At 41.1% G+C, this 23,437-nt stretch overlaps 1 protein-coding gene across 2 annotated transcripts in view; it reads right to left on the reverse strand.

The window, feature by feature from the left end:
• Nucleotides 1–1,549: 1,549 nt before the first annotated feature.
• The window catches only part of WNT7B (Wnt family member 7B), a 95,016-nt gene continuing 73,128 nt past the window's right edge, over nt 1,550–23,437 (reverse strand). For both annotated transcript variants that reach the window (XM_049821719.1, XM_049821718.1), the window contains exons 3-4: nt 13,369–13,640; nt 1,550–2,169 (exon numbers count right to left, since the gene is read on the reverse strand). In XM_049821719.1, coding sequence (XP_049677676.1) covers nt 1,690–2,169; nt 13,369–13,640 — 752 coding nt within the window. In that variant the 3' untranslated portion in view covers nt 1,550–1,689. The remainder of the gene's footprint in view (nt 2,170–13,368; nt 13,641–23,437) is intronic.

Here is a 23,437-nt window from a genome sequence, read left to right on the forward strand (position 1 = left end):
GCTCCCCCAGCCCCTTGCCCCAAGAGCACCGTGTGGTGTAGCAAGTGCTCCCATGTCAGATGTGGAGGGCTCATGGCTGGGCAGCCCCTCAACAAAAGTAATAAAATGAAACAAAAGCTGGAAATGCAGATACTCAGACGTTAGGAATTTTTTAATCCAAGTTTTCAGAAAATCAGGTAGGGACCCTTGCTACAAGTAAACATTTATGGGATTAAATGTGCTGTGTTATAAGTGGGCATATCTGGCTCTTAGTGTTAGAAACACTAGATTTTACAGTAGTAAAATATCTGAGAATTTTTTTTTAAATCTCTCGTAGGGAAGAGGTGTGTGAATTAGAATTCAGTGCTGGTGTAAAAAGTCAGCTTCTTTCTTAACATTCATGTATTTACGAGGGAGTATGCTATTGCCAACCTTAGAATAATGACGACACAGACTAACCCAAATTATAGCTTTCTTACGCTCGTGAAGTCACCACAGCTCACAGGTTGCAGCAACCTAGAGCTCAGCTACCATATTTTTATTAACTTCTCAGTTCATACTGGGCATAAGTTATTTAAAACTACCAGTAATATTAACTTTCAACAGTTAAAGGCAAAATGCAATACTTGGGAGATCCAGCCAGTGCTTTTGATGGCCAAGCAAAACCTTTGATATTTGTCGAAGCATGTCTTTGTGTCCTAAAACTCCCTACGAGGGGCTGGAGAGCAGGTGCTCCACGCCTCGAGCCTGAGTCTAAAAAGAGTCATTCTTATTCAGGAGGCAAGCAAGAAAAGTCTTTATCAAGCATTTGTAACCACAGTTTTGCATGATCTTTTTGCTCAGTTCTGGTAATTGCTTAAGGCCTACAGTAATTGAACTCTCTAATAGTGGAGTGACAACAGATCAGTAGCATTGAAGAACTTAGGGAGAACCAAATACAAAAATCATAAAGTCAGAGTTCCAATAAGTTTACATTTAGTACAGAATTAAGACATAGCTACCCGTTAGTGCTTAGAATTTTTTGATACTATTAAAAACATAAATAATTATTTTTAATGTTCATTCAAAGAGTTCCAGTGTCACTGGCAGCTGATGTAATTTTGTGAACGTCATTTTTTTGCAACCTGATAGTGGAGTATTTCCGCCATAGATTTTTGTCTCCCTACCAGTTGTTTTCTCGCTACCTGCTTTCTTAGAAATTTAGGGTTTTGCAGCAAGACTGCTGTGTTCTAGTCAGTGAAGATTTCATTTCCTTAAAAAAAGTCTTTATTTGCACAGGGCTCGGTGGTTTTGTTGTTGTAAAATAGAAAGAAAGTGTCTTTTTCTTTTAAATTCCATGGGAGCTGCAATGCAGTCAGCTTCTCTGATATGTATAACTTAAAACACTTACTAGGAGAACTCTACAACACCCAGGCTGTAGGTTTTTTTTTAAAAAAAAAAAGAGAAAGAGAGAGAAAGTTTCATGTGGTTGTCAACATCACCTTAATCCTGTTGCCCCTTGTTTCCAAAGCAGTTACAACAGCCAGCCAGCCAAAATGCACCATCCTTAGAAGTGTAAGTAGTGGGGAGGGAGTGGTTGTTGTGGTGTTGGTTGGTTGTGGGGTTTTTTCCCAAAGAAGTTTAGATGTGCAAAATGATGCTGTCGTCGTTTGTTGTACTCCACTTTCTTCACTCGTGGTGATTTGTTCTGTTCATTTGCACGTGATGCCATTATTTGCAGGTGAACACCTCTGTCCGCTCGCTACACGTGTTGCACTTCACAAAGCAGCACCAGTGGAATTTGCAATTACACTGCCACACCTTGGTGTACTGGTGTGTGTTGTACCCTCTTCCACAGCACATCATGTCACACCCATCCGCGTTGGGAGAGGTACGGTTGCAGAGTCGTCCCTGGGTACCGACGCTCCCTGTGGAAGCATCTTCCTCACAGTAGTTGGGTGACTTTTCAATGTACACTAAATCCGTTTCCATGGGTTTCTGGTAACTCTTAATCTGCTTGATCTTCAGGAAGGTCGGCTGTCTTAGCCTACTGGCTCGTACCACCTCCACTTGCACTGCAGCATTGTACTTCTCTTTCAAAATATATCCAATCTCTCTGAATTTAGGAAGCGTGGTCCAGCAGGTCTTAGTTGTACAGGAACCTGAAACTCCGTGACACTTGCACTCCAATTTCATTCTCTCTTCGAGAACCTATGTGTACAGACATTTGCATATCATTACTGCAGGAAAACGGTATTGCAAGCTTGCCTAAATCTCAGTCTGTTTAGTTCATATGAATATTCATTACTGCTGATTGAAATTTTTCAAATGCATGCTTATAAGTCTTCTCACCTCCCAGCAGAATGCTCATAACACATTTTGTTTTGCATGGTGCCTGGTCGTAAATGTAGTGTTTTGTCATTTTATTAGAAAACATTTGCATTCTGTCCTCAAATGTGGGAGGATATTTACTTAAATTTCAGAAGACATGTCTTTAGTGCCAAAGTAATTCATGGGACTCCAGTGACTTAAAAATTTTTTCAAACCTTTTTCATTTTGAAAATAGAAAAAAAAATATGTCTTTTTCAAGTGTTGTGAGATTCAGAATAGTTAATCTTAACCGCTTTAAGTAATGTTCAAAGAATGTTTAAAAAATTTTGACCAGCTTTAATATCACAGAACAATATATACTGTGTGGCTGAATAGCATTCACGTTCGCTGCATAATTAAAAGTTTTGCCTATACCAGCAGTGGTAACACCAGCGTACCTATTAACTATTCAACACACAGAGCATACCATCCCCTTTAAAAGCATCACTCCTTGCAGCATCTAGCCCAACTATCAAGAACACGATCAGCCACAAATACGTTTTTTGCACTAGGGCAAGAATTGTGCCATGTTAGAGGAAATAAAATCCACCGAAGGGTCCTGCTCAGCTGGGAGCCAGAGAGGAACGGGAGCCCTTATTATTGCTATTGCTAGAGGAGGTGAATCTAGAGGAGGTTAATCCAGCATCAGACGGTCCCTAGAAGGGGCTCAAACTGGTGGGCTCTGGGGCTTCCACAAGGAGGGCTGGCACGTCCCTCCTTCCCCGGGCATGGAGCGCGCCCGGGGGAAGGCGAGCAGATGCCCTCCCGCTCCGTGTGCGCGGCAGAGAGGAAACCAGCCTCACGGAAGCGCCTCTCTGTTTTTCTGCCCTCGCGCTACCACTTAAGCCTGACCACAATTACACCCACAGTCATCATTAGCTTATGAAAATCAAGGCCTAAGAACAAAGCAAACTGATCTTTCCCCTTCGCAATGGGATGCTAACAAAGAAATATGAGCTACCGAGCTTGTCTTAAAGCATTATTGATGCTGCAGACCATCTCCTGTAGTGGTTTCGTTGCAGATCCCAGAACATGACTGAAATGGGCAAAGGATAAAAGGGCCGAAATCTGAGTACAATGGCATAATGAAGTAGAAGGGAAGTAAAAAATGCTTACTGCTTAAGAAACTGGCCTTAAAATAAAAACTGTACAGATCTGGTTATCCCTGCAAATAGAGGGCACCCTCCTGAGTTGTTCGAGTTTCACTTAAATTGTATGTTTTGTTTTTTCCCAAATTTCTGGGGTTTCAATATTAAAGAGAATATTTGGTTTTGATTCTCCCTTGCCAACATACAGCAGCAAGTACAAGATAGCTGAGCATCCTATTCAAAAATACCTTAGACCTTCTGGAACCACAGGCTTCTCCCAGGTCAAGGTCAAATTAGCCTATTAGAGGCACAAAAGGTGATTCCCCAGAAGGTTTACTGGGTTATGGAAGAAGTTCCTATAGCTGCAACTACTCTGAAAAAGAAAATCAGCGAGGCTGTGATGAGCTGCTTTTTGTTGACACTGGAAAGGTCACTGCCAAACTGTATCACCTTCCTGTCTTCCCTATGGAAAAAAGAGAAAACTTGCCACCTCCTGCTGCAGCAGCAGCATTTCAGTGGCAGGGAGCAGAGGAATGCCTTATGAAATACTCCAGAGTCTTTCTGGGGTCTCTTCTGTCTCTACTTTGTGCCTGTGCAGCAGGACATGATTTTTCAAAGACCCCCAAACAAGATTCCAATCCTGTTCCACAAATCTGGGTTAAAATAATCTATCGGCACTTAGATGTGCATGTAGATATGTATAAAAGCGCTTATAAGTTTTGCTTGATATTGCTGAAATATGGTTTTTTGAAACTAGCCTGTTTCTACAGCTTTCTCAACCGCTGGTCAACATGCAGTTGCAACCACAAGAACTGCAGCAAAATGCATGACAAAAGGTGGATGGAGACAACCTTCTCTACACCTTCACCAAAGAGCACTAAGATCCAAGGACTTCCAGGAAGGCATTACCAATGGGATGGATCTGCCACACCTGATTCATGCTCCTCTCCTCCCTAAGTAGTAAATCTTGGTGAAGAGTACACGTTCTGTCATGTTCTGCGCATGTTCCTGTTGTCTGGGTTTTGGTTGAAAAGGCCAAGTCAGTAACTTGCTCAAAGAGTGGGAGGAGGTGAGGCTTGTGAGGTCCCTTACTCTTGTGTGGACTCAACGCTTTGGCCGCTGCTCCAAGGAGCCTCCGTCTCTGCCATTGATGTGTTTCCCTGTTCAACAGAAAGTGTCATTGTTCCTGAAAGACAAAGATATCACCCATTCTGGTCTCCTAGGTGATATCTTTGTATATTTATGTATGGATGTGTGTGTACATATATGTTTGCCTGCGTGTGTGTATTTGGTTGAGATGCTGCCATTTCTCTACAGCGCTGCCTGGCACCCGCTGTGGTACGATCTCCAGCAACTTTATCCTAAGTCTTGATTTCTTTTGTTGTGTTGTCTTTCTGAAGGTCCAGTTTCGTGAGACATTTTGCTGTACAGAAATCTGATTTCACTGCTGTATTTTGTCAAAGGTTCCCACTGTTTATGATGGTGGAAGAACTTGCAAATGCAAGCCATGCAGGCTCAAAAAAGCAGAAGTTTCAGAAAGTATTAATTCATGATCCTGAAGCCAATCTCACAGGTTTTTTTATTTTTTTGGAGGCTTCTCTCATGAATGTGGAATGCTTGGGGTTACAACACTGAGCACAGGCCCAATCATCAGGTAGTTAAATTCCTGAATGCTATAATTTGTGTGCCCACAGTCAGCTGTGGGTATAAAATTGTGCCCAAAAACTTGGAGGTCAGGGAATACAAGGTCCAAACTAAGCAGATTCTAAGCAACATTTTTTTCCCTCTTTCCACCCAGATGCTGCAGAGCGTTCCTCTTTGCTGACAAGCCAGCACGCTCCAGCTTTCCCAGAGGTACGTCTGTCTGCTTGGTATCTCGAGCAGCTTCCCACTTGCCAGCAAGGTGCCACTGGACCTGGCGAAGGGGTCAGGATTTGACCCTGTTTGCTCAATGCTGTGCATGAAGAGCGACTAACGTTTTTCTTCCTAATTGTCCCTCCAGCTCAATTTTCCTCAGCAAACTTCCCATCAAAGCTTTGACCCTGAGCCTTAGAGGTACTTATTTACTCAAATCTAATACACTATGCCAAGCTAGGTGCCTGATTAAAGATTGAAAATCATTAGCTTGTACGACCCACTCTCTCAGCAGTTTCATTTGTCATGTCAGTGCCTCGTATCTAATCTTGAATGGTTTACAGCAAGATCTACCTCCCAGAGCAAATTCCCATCGTTGGACTGTGCTGCCTCAGACTAATCGTAGGAACATTCCTTAGGTCCCTTTTCCACATACAGGCCCACTCCCACCCCAATATGATCTTGCCAAGTAAAATTTTCTAACTACTGCTACTTTGTTAAATGAATTGTGAAATAAAATGTTAAAGATTTCTTATCCCACATATTTTTATACCTATATAAATCATACACTGAAAATGCAATTTGAGGGTTGTCCGCTGCCAGTTAAGTAGAAAAAGATTTGCAAAGACTGAAATAAAACAAAATGATACGCATGAAAAGAAATTCATTTTTTCAAGTTCCGTATCTAGACCCAACTGCATAACATCAGATACAGTTTCTGTACATATTAAAAATCCTATCTGGATAAAATATGTAAAAACAATAGTAACATTTTGTGTGTTTGTTTTGGCTTGCCTTTTCTGGTTTGTGTTTTCCTTAGTGGAAATGCACATTTTTGGACCAGATGTTGAATGTAACAAAATCCATATTACTTTTTGACTGCAGTATCAAAAAGAAATAGAAGACTTTAGGAGTTTTCCCCCCATCGAATATGCAAGTGATCAACTTTTGTTTGGGGTAATAACTACCAAAAGAGATGGATCCCTGTCGCAAGATGCCACCACCCCTTTGATACTCGTGCGGCGGCAGCCGCAAGAGCCGATGGCTTGCCGATGGTGCGTGGGCACTGGCTACCCCTAGTCTCAGTGCAGCCGGGGGTCCACCAAAATGCTCGTGGAGCCCTCTGGGAAACCAAGTTAGGTTTGTTTGGGTTTGGTTTATTAACTCGGATAGCCAGGAGTGTAACTAGCATTAGTAGGGAGTAATGCTACTCCTCTAATACAGATGTCCGGAAAATATTCTTCATTAATAGCAGATCACAGAGCCCAAAATTGAGCAGTTCGTGCCATGTCTCCTCAGTTGTGCCCAGCCCTGCGAAGAGAAGACATGGAGCCAGCAGGAGAGGAATACAGATGCTTCGGCTGCGTACTTTTCTTTCTGCTCCTCTGGGAGGCTGTTCCATCGAGCATCAAAACAGTATTTACACTCAGTGGGATGGGAGACGAGGAACTGAATTACCATGCTTACTCCTTCTCTTGTCACATCCCTATTTTTCTTATGTTTATTTCGATGGGAGCAGGGAGCCTCTGCTTTGCAGCGGGTCAATATCCAGCCACAGTGCGAGATGGTTTTTCCCTGGCACTGGCCAGGGCTTAGCAGGGCCAGGGACCCTCTGAGGTGCCAAGAGACACCCATTCACCTCCTCCTCCCTAGGTGAAGCACCCTCTCCCGTAGTATCCCCACAGAATGCATTAAAAAAACCTTAAGGCGGCCCACTGCTTCCTTCACCTTAGTTCTCCTCTTGGCTAGCAGGAAAATAAGCCTGGGATTTGGGGACCTGCTGCCCATCAGATGAAAGTCCCTACTATTATGAGGATGAGCTATAGAGCCTAACCCATCCGTGCCTCTTCCCTACCTTCTAGAAGAGCAAATAGCTGCTAAGTTTGAGCAATAAACTGCTGCAATTGGTTACAACTTTCTGAATTTTATATTTACAGTGAAATGTTGCAAAAAGCAAAAATCTTGAGAAGCACGCTTCAGATCACCCCCAAACCAAGTGCGATTGCAGTATTTCACTCTCTTTTCTATGGACATTGCTGTAAAGCTTGAAGGTAAGATTTTAAATATCATCTTAAAGGGTTAAAAATATTTCATTGCTGTTTTTATTCTGCCAGGCAGTATAGAGATGTCAGGTTTGAAGGGGCGCTGTAATATTTTACTAGATGGATGATATCTTTCTTGCATACATTACATGGTATGCATGGGCATGCGCATTTCTAGAATAAAACCATTTAGCAAGTCCTAAAATATTTGGCTATTCCCCCCCTCTAATTTTAAAGCAAAATGTTCAAAAAGTCGGATAGTACCAGATGTAGCTTCTGGCAGTCAATGTTAAGGGTGTGTTTCTGGAAGAAAAAAATAGGCTAGTAAATCCAGCCCAACTGGAAGCAGGAGAACTATCCTCATGAGATTTTGAGCCAAAGCTTGCATATTCAGGACATATGGATAAGCATTAGTTATCCATCCAACCCACCCAAGCTGTAACACCAAACTTTTTGAAATTGGATTTGTATCTGTCTGCAAATCAATTTAAGTGGGAAAGTGGAAAGTATGCCATGAAGCACAACTATCGAAAGCTTTTCTTTCAGCAGTGTTCTCACAAGGGATGTGCAGTGAAATAGTTTGTGTCTCTTAGAGAAAGAAACTTTCAGCAAATGAGGGACCGAAGGCTGTAAAACCTGGAAAATCATATTCTTTAAATCACTGAAATGACTTAGGAAACAAAGTCAGTTTTAAGAATATTTTAGGCTTATAACAGCATAAAATTAGTTGGCTTTCACTTTTGAAACTGGGATTCAGCCTGCAGTGTGACTTCAGAGCATTTCATCCAGAGACTTTTCCTGGGCATTGCTTCTAATCTTTGTCTGTTAGGTGACAGTGAGAGCAGTCTGCAACGTATGAGGGCGTGCTGTGCATCTTGCAGAAGTGAGCTTATTAATTTAAATGTTTCATGTAAGGTGAAGGGAGCTAACACTTCCGTACATATTTTACGCACAGACAACACATATAAATATGTATAAATTTCCATAATTATGTACACACACACGCAGTCTACATATATATATGCGTGTATGTGTGTATGCATATATATAATGAATGGTGACCAACAAATCACCTCATTAGCTGTTCTACAGCCAAAGCATGTCAGCAAAAACCCCCTTCCCAGTACCACAGTCCTGTGGCGCCAGGAACTGTGAGAACGAGCCATGGCTTAGATGGAAATGTTGTCCCAAGTAATTGAATAATCTCTTCCGAAGAGAGTCTGAATTTTTTGTTGTGGGTTTTTTTTTTTTGTCCCCACACTCTTATTGTTTCAAATGTAAAATAAGATGTTGTCATCTTCCAGGCATTCCAAAAAAACAACAAGAAAAACCCATCGACATTACAAAAGAATAAATATTGGGATGGTACCAGGCTGAGTTGCTGGCAGTCAGTGTGATGGGTGTGTTTCTGGAAGAGAAAGAATAGGCCAGCTTTTTCTCCGCATAACCACAGTCATTGTCTATCGTAAGAGCCTAATTGATTGATAAACTGTTAGAAACATTTCTTTTCTTCTTTTTGGTAAAAGCTGTGATCTGCTACCAATTTGTCAGCTTGTTCTTTTAGCTCTCCCCCTTAAAAACAAACAAACAGAAACCCCCATTTTTATAATTGAGATTCCCCACGAGAGACGGTCATTGTTTTGAAGCTTTCAACAAAAAGTTAAGATTAATGGCATGCGTTCCCAGATGTTACTCTTTCTAAGTTCATTTATCTGAGAATAAAGACACTTGTGTCTAAAAATACATGGTAGAAAGCTGTCTCATAAAATAGCATCAAAGCTTACTTGGTTTTGTTAGTATTTAATTTTTCATTACTCTAAAATTTTTGCCCACAGATCTCTCTGTAATCATTCAGATTTGCAACAAGCCATTCTTTCAGTAACATTTGCTTTAGACTTACACTAGTCTTCCTTTGGGAGCTTGTTTTCATTTACCACACTTGTACTTTCCATCCTGCATCATAGTGGCCATTTAAAAACTGATGGTGAAGTTAGCTACTTCGCTCTTTTACACAGCACGGCGCTGTTCTGCCACAAAGCATAAATCTTCCATCAGTAGCGTCTCATGTCACCAGGAATCACTAAGCATTTATTTCTTCCAAATGGCACCGATGGCAAGTTTATTATTTTGTCACTGGTGCTATTCATTACAAATTTATTAGAAACTTCACAAACTTGCCGTTAGCTGAAACAAATCTTAGAAATGCAATGCAGAGCCATTAGGGGATGCAACACGAGGCAATTAGGAGATTCATTCTTTCCACAGTTACCAGAAATTCCCTGAAAAGCCTAAATATCATCTTTTTTTTCCAAGGAGGTACTTTATTAGAGTGTTGGGCTGAACATCTCAGCCCCAGACTGCTGTTAAAGTCAAAGAGCCCCCAGAACTATTTCCCCCCCTCAAAACTTTATTTGCAAAGTTTGTGCAATTATTTCTACAGTGCGCTGTTTATTCCTCAAAGAGAAATTCCTCAGGACTCTATTTTTAAGAACAGTGAAATACCAGCGGGCCAGCCTTTACGAACACCCCTATGAGAGCAGAACATTAAAGTCTAACGCTGTAGTTACAAACGCCTCTGACTCCCAGGCGTGTCTGGGACAAGTGCTGGGAGAAGTTGAGGACGGGCAAGACTCCTGCCCCGGCACATGGAGAAGGCCATGCGATAGTATAAGAGAGCATCCAAATAATTGCTCTGGGGGCAAAACTGGCGGTCAGAGTCCTGGATAATGATCCTAGCAATGAGCTTCTGGCCACCTGGTAGAGGTCTAGTGAGGTCATCAGGGGCCTTCCACTGACTTCAGAGCAAGTTGAAAATAACTGTAGGTGGGGTTGGGAGCTCTTTGCATCCTTTTTTCCTCATGTTTCTCTCTTAGGAGGCTCTGGGATTTCAAGAGAAGACTAAAATGAAGGTAGCAGATTTATTGGCTAAATATTTTTGTTCTTACCTAATTCAAAAAGCCAGTTCGGTATAACTGAATAAGAACTGTGAGCCTTACCATTACAGATGTAAATGTGGGGGTTTTTAGATAGTGAAAATCCTGTGAAATCTCTGTAGGAGGCTACAAAAGCATATATTTCCTTTACTGTCTTAGCATTCCCACCCTAAGGTTGAAAAGATTATTTGAGAACTTCTGAAGCAACAAAGAAGTAAAAAAATAATCTGAGTTGCCTGTGGTCTCCTTCTTACCTTTTATTCCTATTCATAACAAGGGAAAAAATATCCTTACTTTGGTCCTTAATAATAGCAATCATGAACCAGAAGCTTGGCTTCAAACTGTTTCCAAATTTTAAGACGTCGCATGCAGATCAGCAGGATGGTACTGACAGAGTCTTACTCAGAGAGTTACGAGCTTTTCCCAGTTGTGTTGTGAGATTTTTGGAAGGGAAAAGAAGGAAGATGGAGGTTGAGTGTTGTGCTTCAGCAACTGTCCAGACATAAATGCAGTTATTTCTGACTTGAGTGTGAATAAGGACCATGTGGAGTATGTCAGAATGACGTCCACATGTAAGTAAAATCTCCTGGTTTCAGATTTTGTGTCAGGCTCACAATCCAATCCAAGTTTACCCGGGACCCCCGAAACTGCCAAATTTCAGGTGAATGTAGGCCAGACGTCAAGTTTGCCTGGATTCTCAGAAGGGACTTGTGATTTCACGTTGAAATTGTCCAAAACTCTGTGGCTGCTTTTGTAAAAGTCCAAGCCAGAAACAAAGAAAACATATCCTAGTTTCCAGAGTTTTGTTCTAACCTTAAGTTTCAGTCAGTCTCAAATTCAGAATGTCTAATTTATACAAATAGCAGATGATCTCAGATGAACCAAAATCACTAAGTATTATATACTGTACAACTTTGCATATTCATTTCATGGGAATGTATGTCATAACACCAACATTATTTCTAAACATCACCCCCAAACCATCTTTTATATGAGCACATTCCTCAGGATTTGATGGATTCTACTTAAAAACAAAAACAAAAAGCTACACCAAATCCTTTCAGTCATGCTTAGTTTTTGAAAGCAATACAATGCATTAATCATTACAATGAATATATATGGGTGTAAATAACTACTGAAAAATGCCAACAACAAAAAAGTGGGTAAATTCCAAAATATTATTTATAAAAAGGGTATTGGGGAAAAAAACCCTATATGGTCAGTATTTACAAGCCTTTTTATTCCCATCTCAAAAACGTTAAAGTGAGTGTTATCGTTTGTTTTTGCAAGAACATTTGCAAAAAATTAGGTTTTTAGAAATGTTAGAAGAAATGCATTTGCATGAATGCTGCTTCCAGAAATATCTGTAAAAACACACACTTCTTTGGTTTGCTTTTGTCCCCCTGCTTATGAAATTCTGATGAAGAGTAAAAATATAATTTGCTTAATAAGAATCAGCAATGTGGTCTAGTGGTTACTGGGCTATGTTTAGAATTGGGGGACCTGGAATCAGTGTCTGGCTCAGATACTGAGCCGCCTTCTGTCCTTGGGCAAGGGACTTCACTGTTCTTCATCTGTGCACCCACTTTTGCTCTTTTATCCCTCTTTCGCATCTAGACTGTAACATGTTCAAAAGAGGACATGCATCAGCATCTCGGGGCGGGGGGGTGGCACGGTGCCCACCACAGGGTTGCCAGTTTAAGCGGGGGTGATAATACAGCAGTAATAAATGCTCCCTTGCAAGTTTAATGTGTGGCTACCATGTTCTTTTGCATCCAAACACAATGCATGACACCGAGGTGAAACGCCCAGGCTAAGAGAAGTGATCAGATCTGGAGCCGGTCTTCCAAGCTGCTGGTCTTCCAAGAGCTCCTCGTACAGCGCTATGAGGTGCTCTTACACCTGTGGCTGCAAGTTTTGGGAAAAAGGATTGTGCCCCTCTTAAGGATGCTCTTCTGTCTGGCTCTTCAGTCAGCTGTCTCCTTCGCATCTGGAGACCTCAGCATCAACGATCATTCGAGTACTGATCCTGTCTCTACACTTGAGATTATGCCCCATAACTGGTCTCTTCCACCACATTGAATTTATATAGACTTTCTTCCCAATGGATAACTACCCATACACCACCTTCAGTTTCAGTGCACAGCCAACTGCAATCCCCAGGACGTTTCGCTGCATGGACTGAGGGTTAATAAGCAAAATACAGGCAGTAGGATAATTGTACTGCTTCTGTCCCCACCAGTTCAACCACCTCTGCCCACCTCAGCAGCTAGTACTCGGTGCAGGGCTGAAAGCACACACTGTTTTAGAGGAGAACATTTCAGTCTAACTTTCGGGGCATCTCCTACAACACTGGAGGGTAGAAGCAGCATTTTTTTACCTGGGGGAAAACACTCTGAAGGGTATAGTAAAATCTCTCCTGAGGTAGGTATATATTATGTAGAAAGACTTGTTATACTTTTCAAAGGGCAAGCTTTGAGAGCTATGAGGATTGTTATTCAATGGACATAAATCGGTGTAGCTCCACGATGTTTACTGTTTGCATTGCAAGCTACTCAGTCGTGGCTGTAGACATGAAACTTTCTTCTTTCCAAAGTGACACTTATGCAGCTGTTTGTAGCCCGCCAGTGAGAAACGGACAGTTGTGCATTTGCTATGAAGTGTGTACTTCATTGGAGCTGTGGTCAAAGAATTGTTTCGGTTTTGGATGGAATAAAATAGCTGCAAGTGCTGTGAGAGTTCAGCAATGCAGAGACTCAGTCCTGTCCCATCACAAGCCCCAACATCTCTTGCTAGATTTTTTCAACGGAGATGAAAAGCAAAGATTTATCGTTACGCCAAACAGCTCCAGCAAATTCCTCTCTCCTATCAGTGGGACTGGAAAGAAGGTTTAGGAAGCAGAAACGTTTAGGGGAGCACCTATAATACATGGCCAGCTCTGACCAAAAAGAAACAGCAACAAAATGTAAACATTAGATGCCATCGGGTAAGTTGATGTGGGTGTGGGATAAGAGCAGAGAGAGGGGGTAAGTAAGTTCTGGGGGAATGCCTCCTGCCACCAAGCCAGCCTCCCCCCGTCCTCCAGCGCACACGTTTCCCCATCCCTCGTCCTTTCTGGAATACCTTTCTTCCAGCCTCATTGTTGTGCAAGTTCATCAGCCTCCGTGCATTCTTTTTGATTTCTCGGGCATCAACAAACCTCCGGGAGAACTCAATGCCGTATCTGATATCCGCAGAGCAGCCTCCCCACTTCCAGCCCTCCTCCTGGTTGTAGTAGCCCTGTTTCTCTCGGTCACAGCCACAATTGCTGAGGTTGCCCTGGCTGCAGGCGGCCGTGACAGCGTGCGCAACCCCGGCAGCAGTAATGGCATAGGTGAACGCAGCTTCCCTGCTTCCTGTGGAGAGAAGCCAAAAGCTGATGGGTTGGCAGAAAGGCAGCACTTACTTACTAAAGTACACACATTATCTACAGCAATGGTGTCAGGCAGCAAGGTGAGGCGGGCGTTACTGCTGAGTGTGTGTTTCGCATTCTTACAGAATTCCGTACGGATGTAAAATGCTCAGCTCAACTGGGGCGTGTTACCCCAGGTAAGCACCAGCCATACGATAGTCCCACCTGGCCCCCTTCACCAGAGGGGAATTTGGCAATGAGTCTGGACAGGGGTGAATGAGGCAACACGATTTGGTTTTGTACTGTCTAGTCAGGTTTGCAAGCTGACCTTTATCTATTTCAGATTAATAATAAGCGAGTCACTGGCGGCAATGCTCACCGGAAGAACCATAGTTACCTCTAACTGTTGGCGCTGCATGGAAAAAGAAAAACATTCAGATGACGTAAAAAATACCAGACCCTTTCAGATGGGCTAGGACACAAATGGGGAAGATTATTAATCCACCTTTACAAACGCTCCAGTAGCATCCATTGGCGATGCTGAGTGTAAAGCATTGCAAGAGAGGCCTATAAAGGCAAGGGCTGGGTAGGTTTTGTTCTCTTTCAAGGTAAAGTAGAGGCTGCCCCTTTTGCTTGCTGACTTCTCTTGCATATTAGTTTTGCCGTAGTGACCCTTTTCTACTCCCACTCTGACCCAAACCTCTGCATTACCTTGGCTATTGAGCATACAAGGGTGTGGAAGTGCTGTGGCAGCATTATTCCCTCTCCAAAACAAATGAGACAGATATACTGTCATGGAAGCACAGTCTTGTTCAGAAAAAAAGTCTTTTTTTTTAGAAAAAAGTTCTTTTTTTTTTTTTTATGATGCCACTACTTGCCATGGTTCCTCATTCCCAAGTCCATGTTACAGCTGTTGATATTGAGTCTATGAAGAGAGGTAAATAAGCCCCCTTTCTTTACTAGACAGTGGTTGGCTGTGGGTGCACATAAGCAAGGAGATACAGAGGCAGAACGATCAAAAGGGATGCTACAGCCCATTCCTGCTCTCACGTGAGACCACACTCTGTCACTGAGTTAATGTAGGGCTGGATCACGGTCCTTGGTGTTTTGCTGTTCTTATTTATAATGTTTCCTTACAAGTTCCCTTCTTAGCGCTATCATCATTTTCCTCTGTGTGTTTATCTGGTGACAAACAGACAAACTTGTAATACTGCAGCCAAAGAATAACTGTAAAGTATTTGCAGAAAGTTGCTGAAATGCTATAATGACCACACACAGAGCTTTAACATCATTAATGGATTGGGAAGGAAAAAAAAAAAAAGAACAAATTTTCCAGAGAAGAAAAAAAAAAAAAAAAACAACAAAAAACTTAGAAGCTATTTTTAATTTTTTATTTTAGGATTCATAGATATCATAACTGTTCTTGAATGACCAGTGCACAGTGTGGGATATTTTATGTTTTATATTTCTTATTTTCATAGATAGCTTCCTGAAAGGTTACACCACTGCCGGATACAGGAAAGATCCTACAAGAAACAATCATAAACTGGTTTTTGGCACCATTTACTTGTTTCTCCAGAGCAATAAAAAAGAAACTTAAGGTAAGAGAAAAACAAAAGGGTGCTGTGTTCTTCAGGTACCAAGAAGGTTAAACTGACTTGTGTATTTTTTGAGTACATCATGCAATAGAAGGACTGACTTTGCTTTCAGACACAGAAGTGTTTTGTTGGGGTGTACGATGTGTGTAGTCTGGTTCAGTGGTTCCCAAACCGTGGTCCGCAGAACTCTGGTGGTCCAGGAGGCCACGGTAAAGGGTTTGCAGCTAATCCGCAGAGCCATATTAAACGCTGTTTTTAATAGTGTTTTCAATTAAAAGTTTGATGATAACGATGCCTGGTGGTCCACAAGAAATTCTGAGGGTTGATAGCAATCCAAAAAAGTTTGGGAACCACTGTTCTAGTTTCTAGTGTGCTCTCTAAAAGCGTGTCTCAATATTCAGTCCTCCCTTCTTCACCCACCAGCTGAAGTCAAATCTGGGACCCATGTTCTAAAATGTATCCTGTTGACTTGCAGGATTTCTTTCTCTTCATCTTCTTTTGAAAAAAAAATATCTATTCTTAATCTATAAATTGAAAGATTGGAAATATGAGATGTAATAGAAACTATATATATACATATGGTTTCCTTTTCTTCAGGATGAGGGTAAATGAGAATGCAAAATCAGACCCAGGAAAGTTTTTTGTTCAGACACCTTTGAAACACATGTAGAAATGCTTATAAACAAGCAGAAACATATTCCTGTCAGGGAACATAGCAGCTGTGAGCTACAGTTCAGTAGATTTACTCAGAGATTAACCACAGAGAGGTTGCTTATGTTTTATGTTTAAGCTCGATATATTCCACATGTATCCAGAGTAGAAGGTAAGCCATTTTATCATGGCCACTGTGTCTGTGACCTGTCCGTGAATTTTCACATGGTGCTTCCCTTGGTTGGTTTTGTAAAACTAAAGAATATCCTGTCTTTATCTTCCTTTTGCTCCCCCTTGTTCCCATTACACCCCTGATTACCTTCAGGAATAGAGGAAAACATCTTTTCTTCACCCACTTGAGAGCTACAGCAGTGGTGGAATTATCTCAAGTAATGGGATAATACCAAATGGAAAACATATTTACTCTCTGAAGAAATGACTCTTCTGTTTCAATGCAGCTCTAAAATAAGAAGGGCTCAGAAATAAGATCTGGCTTGAAAATCAGATTCCTTTTGCAAGTTAAGTCGTCCTGCTAAGAATTAAGTTTTTTTGGTTCTGGTCTTTTTTAACTAGAGGATGTTCCAAAACTTCCCCTGAACTTCAGTGTAAGCATTACCTCAGCAGTTCTCTAAAGTCCTAGGATCAGTAGAGTCTATCAGAAAATGCTGATGGGGGAGGGAGGGGAACCTCTGTTCTGTGCTCAAATAATGTGTCTGCTGTACACAAAGCTTTCCATTAGCATGTCATCACTTGGAATCAATTCTAAGGAAGCCTTTGTTAGGCAGCTAAAAATATTTGAGTAATGATTGCTGTGATACCTGAATGGAGAACAATAATCTCATTTTATGGAATTTTCTGAGATTTCAGAAATATTCTTGTTCTGCAACAAAACAGAGACAAGTCTTTCCAGAATTGTTCATGAAATGGGGAAAGATTATAAATAGCAGAAGATTTGGGAATTGACCTAACTTTGAAGCTAGGTTTTTCTTTCTCCAGTGAATATCCTGGTCACCTAGTTATTTGGCACTATATATGCTCACTATCTGTGTCTCAGAAGAAAAATTCTTGTTTGACTTCTTAATGTTTTCTGTCATGTAGACCAGAATAATTCTGTCAAGATTTTATTTTGGTGGAGAAGACACTTTTTTGTGTGGCCCTTGGATTCCACTAGTTCCCTCTTAGAAATGCTTGCTTTGGTGTCAAAGACAGTTCTGATTTAATTCCCAAAACATAGAATGAATGTTTTTATGAGTAACGTGAATGTTACTCTGTCTGATCTGATAACTGTTTGATCTAGTAACTCCAGTGGGAGATCACCACCACTGCTAATTGAAATGAAGCCTTTTGTCTTTGGCGAAGGTGCTGAAGGTCACTTCTTGCAATCTGCCAGACCATGAAAAAAGTCTTGCCTGTGGTCTGCTGGGCTGAGTTACTGCCGTTTGCTTGAGTTCATTTGCATTCTAACAGAGAGCTGTATTTTAAAAGTGCTCTAATACCCAGCAGCGCAGGCAGTTGCTGCTCAGACAGACAGGTATTGGATCATTGCTTCCTAAAAGGAGTGATTTCTGGCAGATAAGGTGAGAGGAGCCTATTTATCTGCTGTTGGAGTTGTGTGGAGCAGCCTATACTTTACCCCTAATTTAGATGTCATCACTGACTAAGTTTCAGCCTGCTAAATGAGCACTAAACTTAGTATGGTCTGATGTGGAAATTATTACAAGTTCTATAATTGCTGTAGTTTACTACATTCTAGCATGCACATATTCAGCAGCATATTTTCAGCATGTAACCATAATCAGCTGAGAATGTTATATGCTAAATATATATTTTGATCATTCAGCTGTGAGTGCAGGGTTAAAGATTTAACTGTTCCATAGTTATTAGCAAAGTCATTCACTTTTCTGAGTAACTAGATGAGAATATTACTATCCCAAACATCATTCTGAAATGTCTTATGTCAGCAGCTAGATGAATAAGAGTGCCACTGAATGTCAGCCATTAGAACTGAAATTTAACTTTAAGTATTAAACTGTAGACTATACACTGTTTAGCCAGTAATTTGCTAAATCTTGGATCAACAACGATGGAGAAAAATACTACGTGCTGCTGTTAAAACAAATTTCCCATGTATTTACACCATCTGTAGACACCAGATTGATTATATGACACAATACAATATAGGTCAGTGATAAGAAGAAACAAACCATGGCAGAAGTTTGATTTTTTTTGCCAAACCTATCCTTTTCAACAAGTCATCTTTTGTGAGTGAAAGCTGAGGACACATTGAGTCATTTTTTATGGGCAAAAGACAATAGATATACATCTAGATGAGTGAACTAAAACTCAGACAACAGCAGCCCAAGTAGGGCTGGATGAAGACTTTTACAGACAAGTTTAGTTCCTTTGTAATTTCGTATTTTGTTCAACACGGTCATTAGCAGTTCTCAAGGAAAATAGTACAGGCTCTTCTCTTTGGGTTCCATTCAAGGGCAATACAAGTCAGTGGGATTTTTCTCACTGTCTGGAGCAGATCCTTTCTCTATTTGCATTTTCATTGTAATCAATTTTGGGCTTCTCGGGTTTGTAATCTAAAAGTAGGGATTGGTTTAATTTCTCTATCCCTCTAATTTACTAAACCCCGTGCTGCATGTCAGAACTATAGACCACTGACATTACTTTGTACAAGCAGAAAAACCACCATAGAAAAGCAGGGCTGGCAGGAACCTCAGGAGGGTCTCTAGTCCATCCCTCAACCCTAATGTAGGTTAATAACACAGGTGTCCTTCACGACAGCTTTTTATTTATCCTGTTCTTAAAGTCTGTGGTGGGGATTCCACAGTCTATTCCAGTGCCTCGGGACCCCAGTTGGTACACATTTTACCAATATTAACCTGAAGCTGTCTTTCTGAACACAAACCCACTGCTTCTTTCTCGACAGATGCTAAGAACCGATTGCTCCCTTCTAGCAGCAGCCTTTAAATATTGAGAGATTTCCACCCCTTTCTAGACGTGTCCCGTCGTCAGTCCTCGCAGGGCAGTTTCAGAAGCTCTGGTCATTCCTCTGCTCTCCCAGTGGGCTGGCCTGTGCCTTGCAGTGCGGTGCCGGAGGTGCGACAGAGAGCTCCAGCTGAGGCCCTGCCGGCTCGGGGCTGGAGCAGAAGGAGCATTTCGTATGTCTCACATGCTACACGCCTGTTTACTCATGCCAGCATGGTGTTTTCACAGCAGCAGGACATTTTTGACTGTTACTCAGCTTGCAGTTGTCTTCTGTGCAGCTGTTATCACACCAGATGTTTCCCATCTTGCATTTGTGCAGCTGATTATTCCCACGTATAGATCCCCATGTATTTGTCTTTCTGATTTGCCTCCTCTTTCTTTTTTTTTTTCCTTTTTTTTTTCTTTTTTTTTTTTTCCTTTTCCAGACTGTTTCTCCACGATCATTTTCAGTTTTGACCCAAACTTCCTCCAACTTCCTTACAGTCCCTCCCAGCCCAACATCATTTGTAAATTCAATGTGCACAGTTTATTCCCTTCGTCAAGTCAAAAGTGTAATACTGACCGGTGCCAGATCCAGCACAGATCACAAAGGAAACCCAGTTAGTACACCCTTCCATTTTGATAACTACGCTCCAAGTATAATTTCCAGATAGTATGTACCCATTTAGTTAGCATTTCCTTGGTTTTCTTATGAGAATGTCGTAGAAAGGAGTGTCAAAAGCTTCATTTAACTCCAATATATATGATATAAACTGCTGCTTCTCTGCCTCTGAGGCCCTGGGTGGCAAAAGAAGGAAATTAGATTGGTTTAACATGATTTGTTCTTGACAGATCCTTGCTGACTGTTACTCATCTCCTTGTTCTCAGTTATGAGCTTACAAATGGGGTTTTGTTCCCATATTTTTTCATTTACTGAAGTTAAGCTGATTGGTCCTATAATTCCTTTCTTTTTTTTCTTTCAGACAAAAGCAATACATTTGTCTTTTCAATTCTTCTTAATTAGAGTTCTCCACAACTTTTCAGCGTTAATGGCTGTCAGGACTAATGGCTCTAAAATGGCTTCATTAAATGTTCTGAGATGAGGGACAGCTAACTGGAAAGCATTCAGCCTGGACAAATACTTCCCTCTGCCTAATGCTGTGATGGTATTCCTCTCGATAATATTAGTTCTATCACCATTGACCTTTTTTGGTGAAGGCTGATGCAAGAAGTGCTTGGCCTTCTTGACATTATCCTTGGTTTACACACTCCTCAGGGGTCCACTCCACTGAGTAGTGGACCAGCTTTTTTTCTTCATCTTCCACTCACTACGAAAGTACCGACTGAATGATTACTGTGTAGCCTGTTGTCAAAAAAACAGATATCAACACCCGTGGTCATGAGGGCCCTCTTGTAGCACATGTGCTCAGAAGTGCTCCTGAATGATGAACCTGGTGCAGATCAAATATCTGTTACTCTGGCAGGACTTTCTGGTCAAATCCAATGGAGCCTTCCAATGGTCACATCGGGTAATGTTCTCTTTAAAATTTTTTTTTGTCCCATTTCCTCCCTAAAATCTTTTTTTTTTTCCCTACTACTGTCTAATTAAAATAGTTTTGTTTAATTTTACTTCATCCACATAGAGCTAGAGCAGCAGTTGCACATGATTTCAGCAGCTCCTTCCTAGACTGCTCATGATGTCTGTTTCCGATGACACGTGGTTGGGACAGAGAACATTGCGGATTTCAAAGCCGAGAATGTGTAGTGCTATGACATAACGGTTTATTTACAGATTCTTCTCTTATTCAGCATTTTTCATCTCTAGACTCCCACTAAGTTTTTATGGTTGGAGGTGGCAGAATTTTGGCCATCAGTCTAGAATCACTCTGTCAACTAGACTGTTTTCTGTTGCTTATGTGGGTTTCTCAAATTTTCTTTTAGAATGGGTTGTACGTGAGCCAGATTTATTTCACACTTGCCTTATTGCAGCTCCTTGCTGTCACTATTTATATACTTTTGGAAGCATGTCTATTAAAAAGAGCTATTTACTATGTCTCTGCTTTCCACATTTTTTCAAACATTTTTCCAATTTCATGGTTATTTTCTAAAGATTTGGTGGTACTTTCCACAGTGGTTTCTGTAATGAGGCTTCCAACAATTTACAGGGTTTTTTTACTTAGTTTATCCCCTAAACAGTTAACTCCTGGCAACTGTAAACAATAGTCAGCATTTCTGTTCCAAAGTGAGCATAATTCTGTTGTGTTTTTGACTGTGTTTTGGCAGCATGTGCCTTGGTGGAGTTTTCTGGGACAGCTCCTGTGAGGTTAGCAAGTTAGCTGTGATCTTCGGGAGGACGTTTAGAAATGCCCAGAGAAACATGAAATTTTTGGTCTTTCCCTGTAAAACTATATTTGTCGTAGCAAGTATTTCTTACTAATTCAGCCTTAACAAACAATCTGTATCTCATTCTTACAGAAAATGGGGAAACGACGTTTTGATCCCAAAGCGCCACTGCTTGGTTTTGTCAAAGTTTAATCAGAACATGGTGCTAAGCACTCATTTAAAGAATGCACAAGAGCATGGCTTGAGAAATACACAGTGCACATGAGGTGGTAGTTCCCAGATACACTGTACATTGAGAAAAGCCTGTGCAGTGTCACAGCCGGCTGTGTTTTCACAATGCTACTGCGAATATTGTCAAAGTAGTACGTGGGAAGCAATAGCTGGAGCAGAGAGATCGTCTCCTGCCTGGGTTCTCTTCTTGACCTGCTGACATCCCATTGTGGGACTTAATGATTCCCTGCTGAATGTTTGGTGCTTTTTCTTTTCAGTGATGACTAGTGGTTTGATAAATCGTAATATGTGAAAGCTCAGCTGGAGACATATTGCAGCACACTGGGGTTTTAAAAGGTTCTTTGCACCCCATGTTGGAAAACATGGACTCCTGAAGGCATCTCAGAGAAACTGGGTCCTAAAGTATGCTAAAGTCCTTAAATTAAATGGGGCTATGAGGAACCAGATGTTATTATATATTCTATTCTATTCTGCTCTGTTCTATTCAATTCTAATAATTCAACTGCCTCAATCTATTCACAGTAACAGTTCTTATGTACAGGATTTGCCAATGCATTTTGGTCTTTTTTTTAATGGTATTTCACAGGGAAAAATAAAAAACAATATTTAAGAAAAAGGCAAGGGAATCTATAGCTATGTGGGCTCATATTTGGGGTTTTTTTTAGGTTTGTTCTTGATTGCGTTCTTGCACTACAAGATGACCTGTTAGAGGTTTCTGGGATACTTGTGTGGTGCTCAGCAAGGAAAATGTTGTCTGATTTAAGAAATAGAAAATATGCTTGCCACATCATGGGAAAAAAAAAAAAAAAAAAAAAAAGAAAAAAAAAAAGACACACCAAAACCCAGCAGAAGAAAAACCTCCACTCCAAACCTGTCAGGGAAATGGAGGACAGTACTACCACATTGTTAAAGTAAATTTGTCTTCAAGTCAACTACATGCTCAATTTAGTAGGATAAAACAGCAGGGTAGGTTGCTACCAAACCATTTTAGTCACTGAGATTTTCATGTGAGTGGGTTTTATAAGCTTGAGCCTTTAGTGAATTAATCAGTTCAGAATGGATGTTCTCCTTGGCTGTCAATAGAGGATCATTCCAACCTAAATTCTTCTATGATTCTGTGATTATATTTGACCTTGCTTTGGACCCAATTTCACAAATACTCTGGCATCCCTACTACCATGCTCATGAATATTAAGAAGTCATTGCCTTGCAGAATCAGACCTTCTCAGTGGACTGTCTGCTGGGTCAGTATTTTAATTAACTCGTTTCAATCAATTCAGTGGCCTGACATAAATATACTGTGTTGAAGAACAGCTCTTTAAAAATAAATCTGCACTGCCATTTGCATGAAGTCATCTCTTCCTGTATTATCTTATGTCACTTCTAACCTAGATAACAAATCCCTGAGGGCAGTGGTCATGTCTGTATGCTTTTGTAAATCACCGTGCACACCTGCGCTTTGCTGTAGAAACATGTTAAATAATAACACCTTTTAAAGGGTTCACTGAATTATGAATAGTTGTAAGCACTAAGCTCCTATACCTGGGCATGCCAGAGTGTCTGTGGGTGGGTGTCTGTGGGTGCGAATATCTCTGTACATTGCAGATGAAATTTCAGCTCTTGCTTCACAATTTCTTGAGGCAGTTTAGTTAAATCATGATGTTACCTCAATATATTTTGCAGACCCTATTAGTGGGCCAGTACCACTTTGCCATAATTATTGACTTATAGATATGTTAAGTGATACCCAGCTGAAACTGGTGTTAGACACAAATCTGTTTATGCAAGAGGTAGTCCTTGCCTTAAGAAGCTGCATCTTTCAGCTGGAGAGGGCAACAGAAGAGAGATGCTATTACCTCTCTCTCACAGGGGCACAAGAAGGTTAAGACATTTATCCGTATGGCAGAAGGACCTGTAAGAGAACAAGCTGTCCGCTTGTTGGATTCTCTTTGTGGGGAGGCCACAGAGCAATTTAGCTGTAGACCTCTCAACCGACAACCGA

The sequence above is a fragment of the Accipiter gentilis genome, chromosome 18, assembly GCF_929443795.1.
Source record: "Accipiter gentilis chromosome 18, bAccGen1.1, whole genome shotgun sequence".
Taxonomy (NCBI): Eukaryota; Metazoa; Chordata; class Aves; order Accipitriformes; family Accipitridae; genus Astur; species Astur gentilis.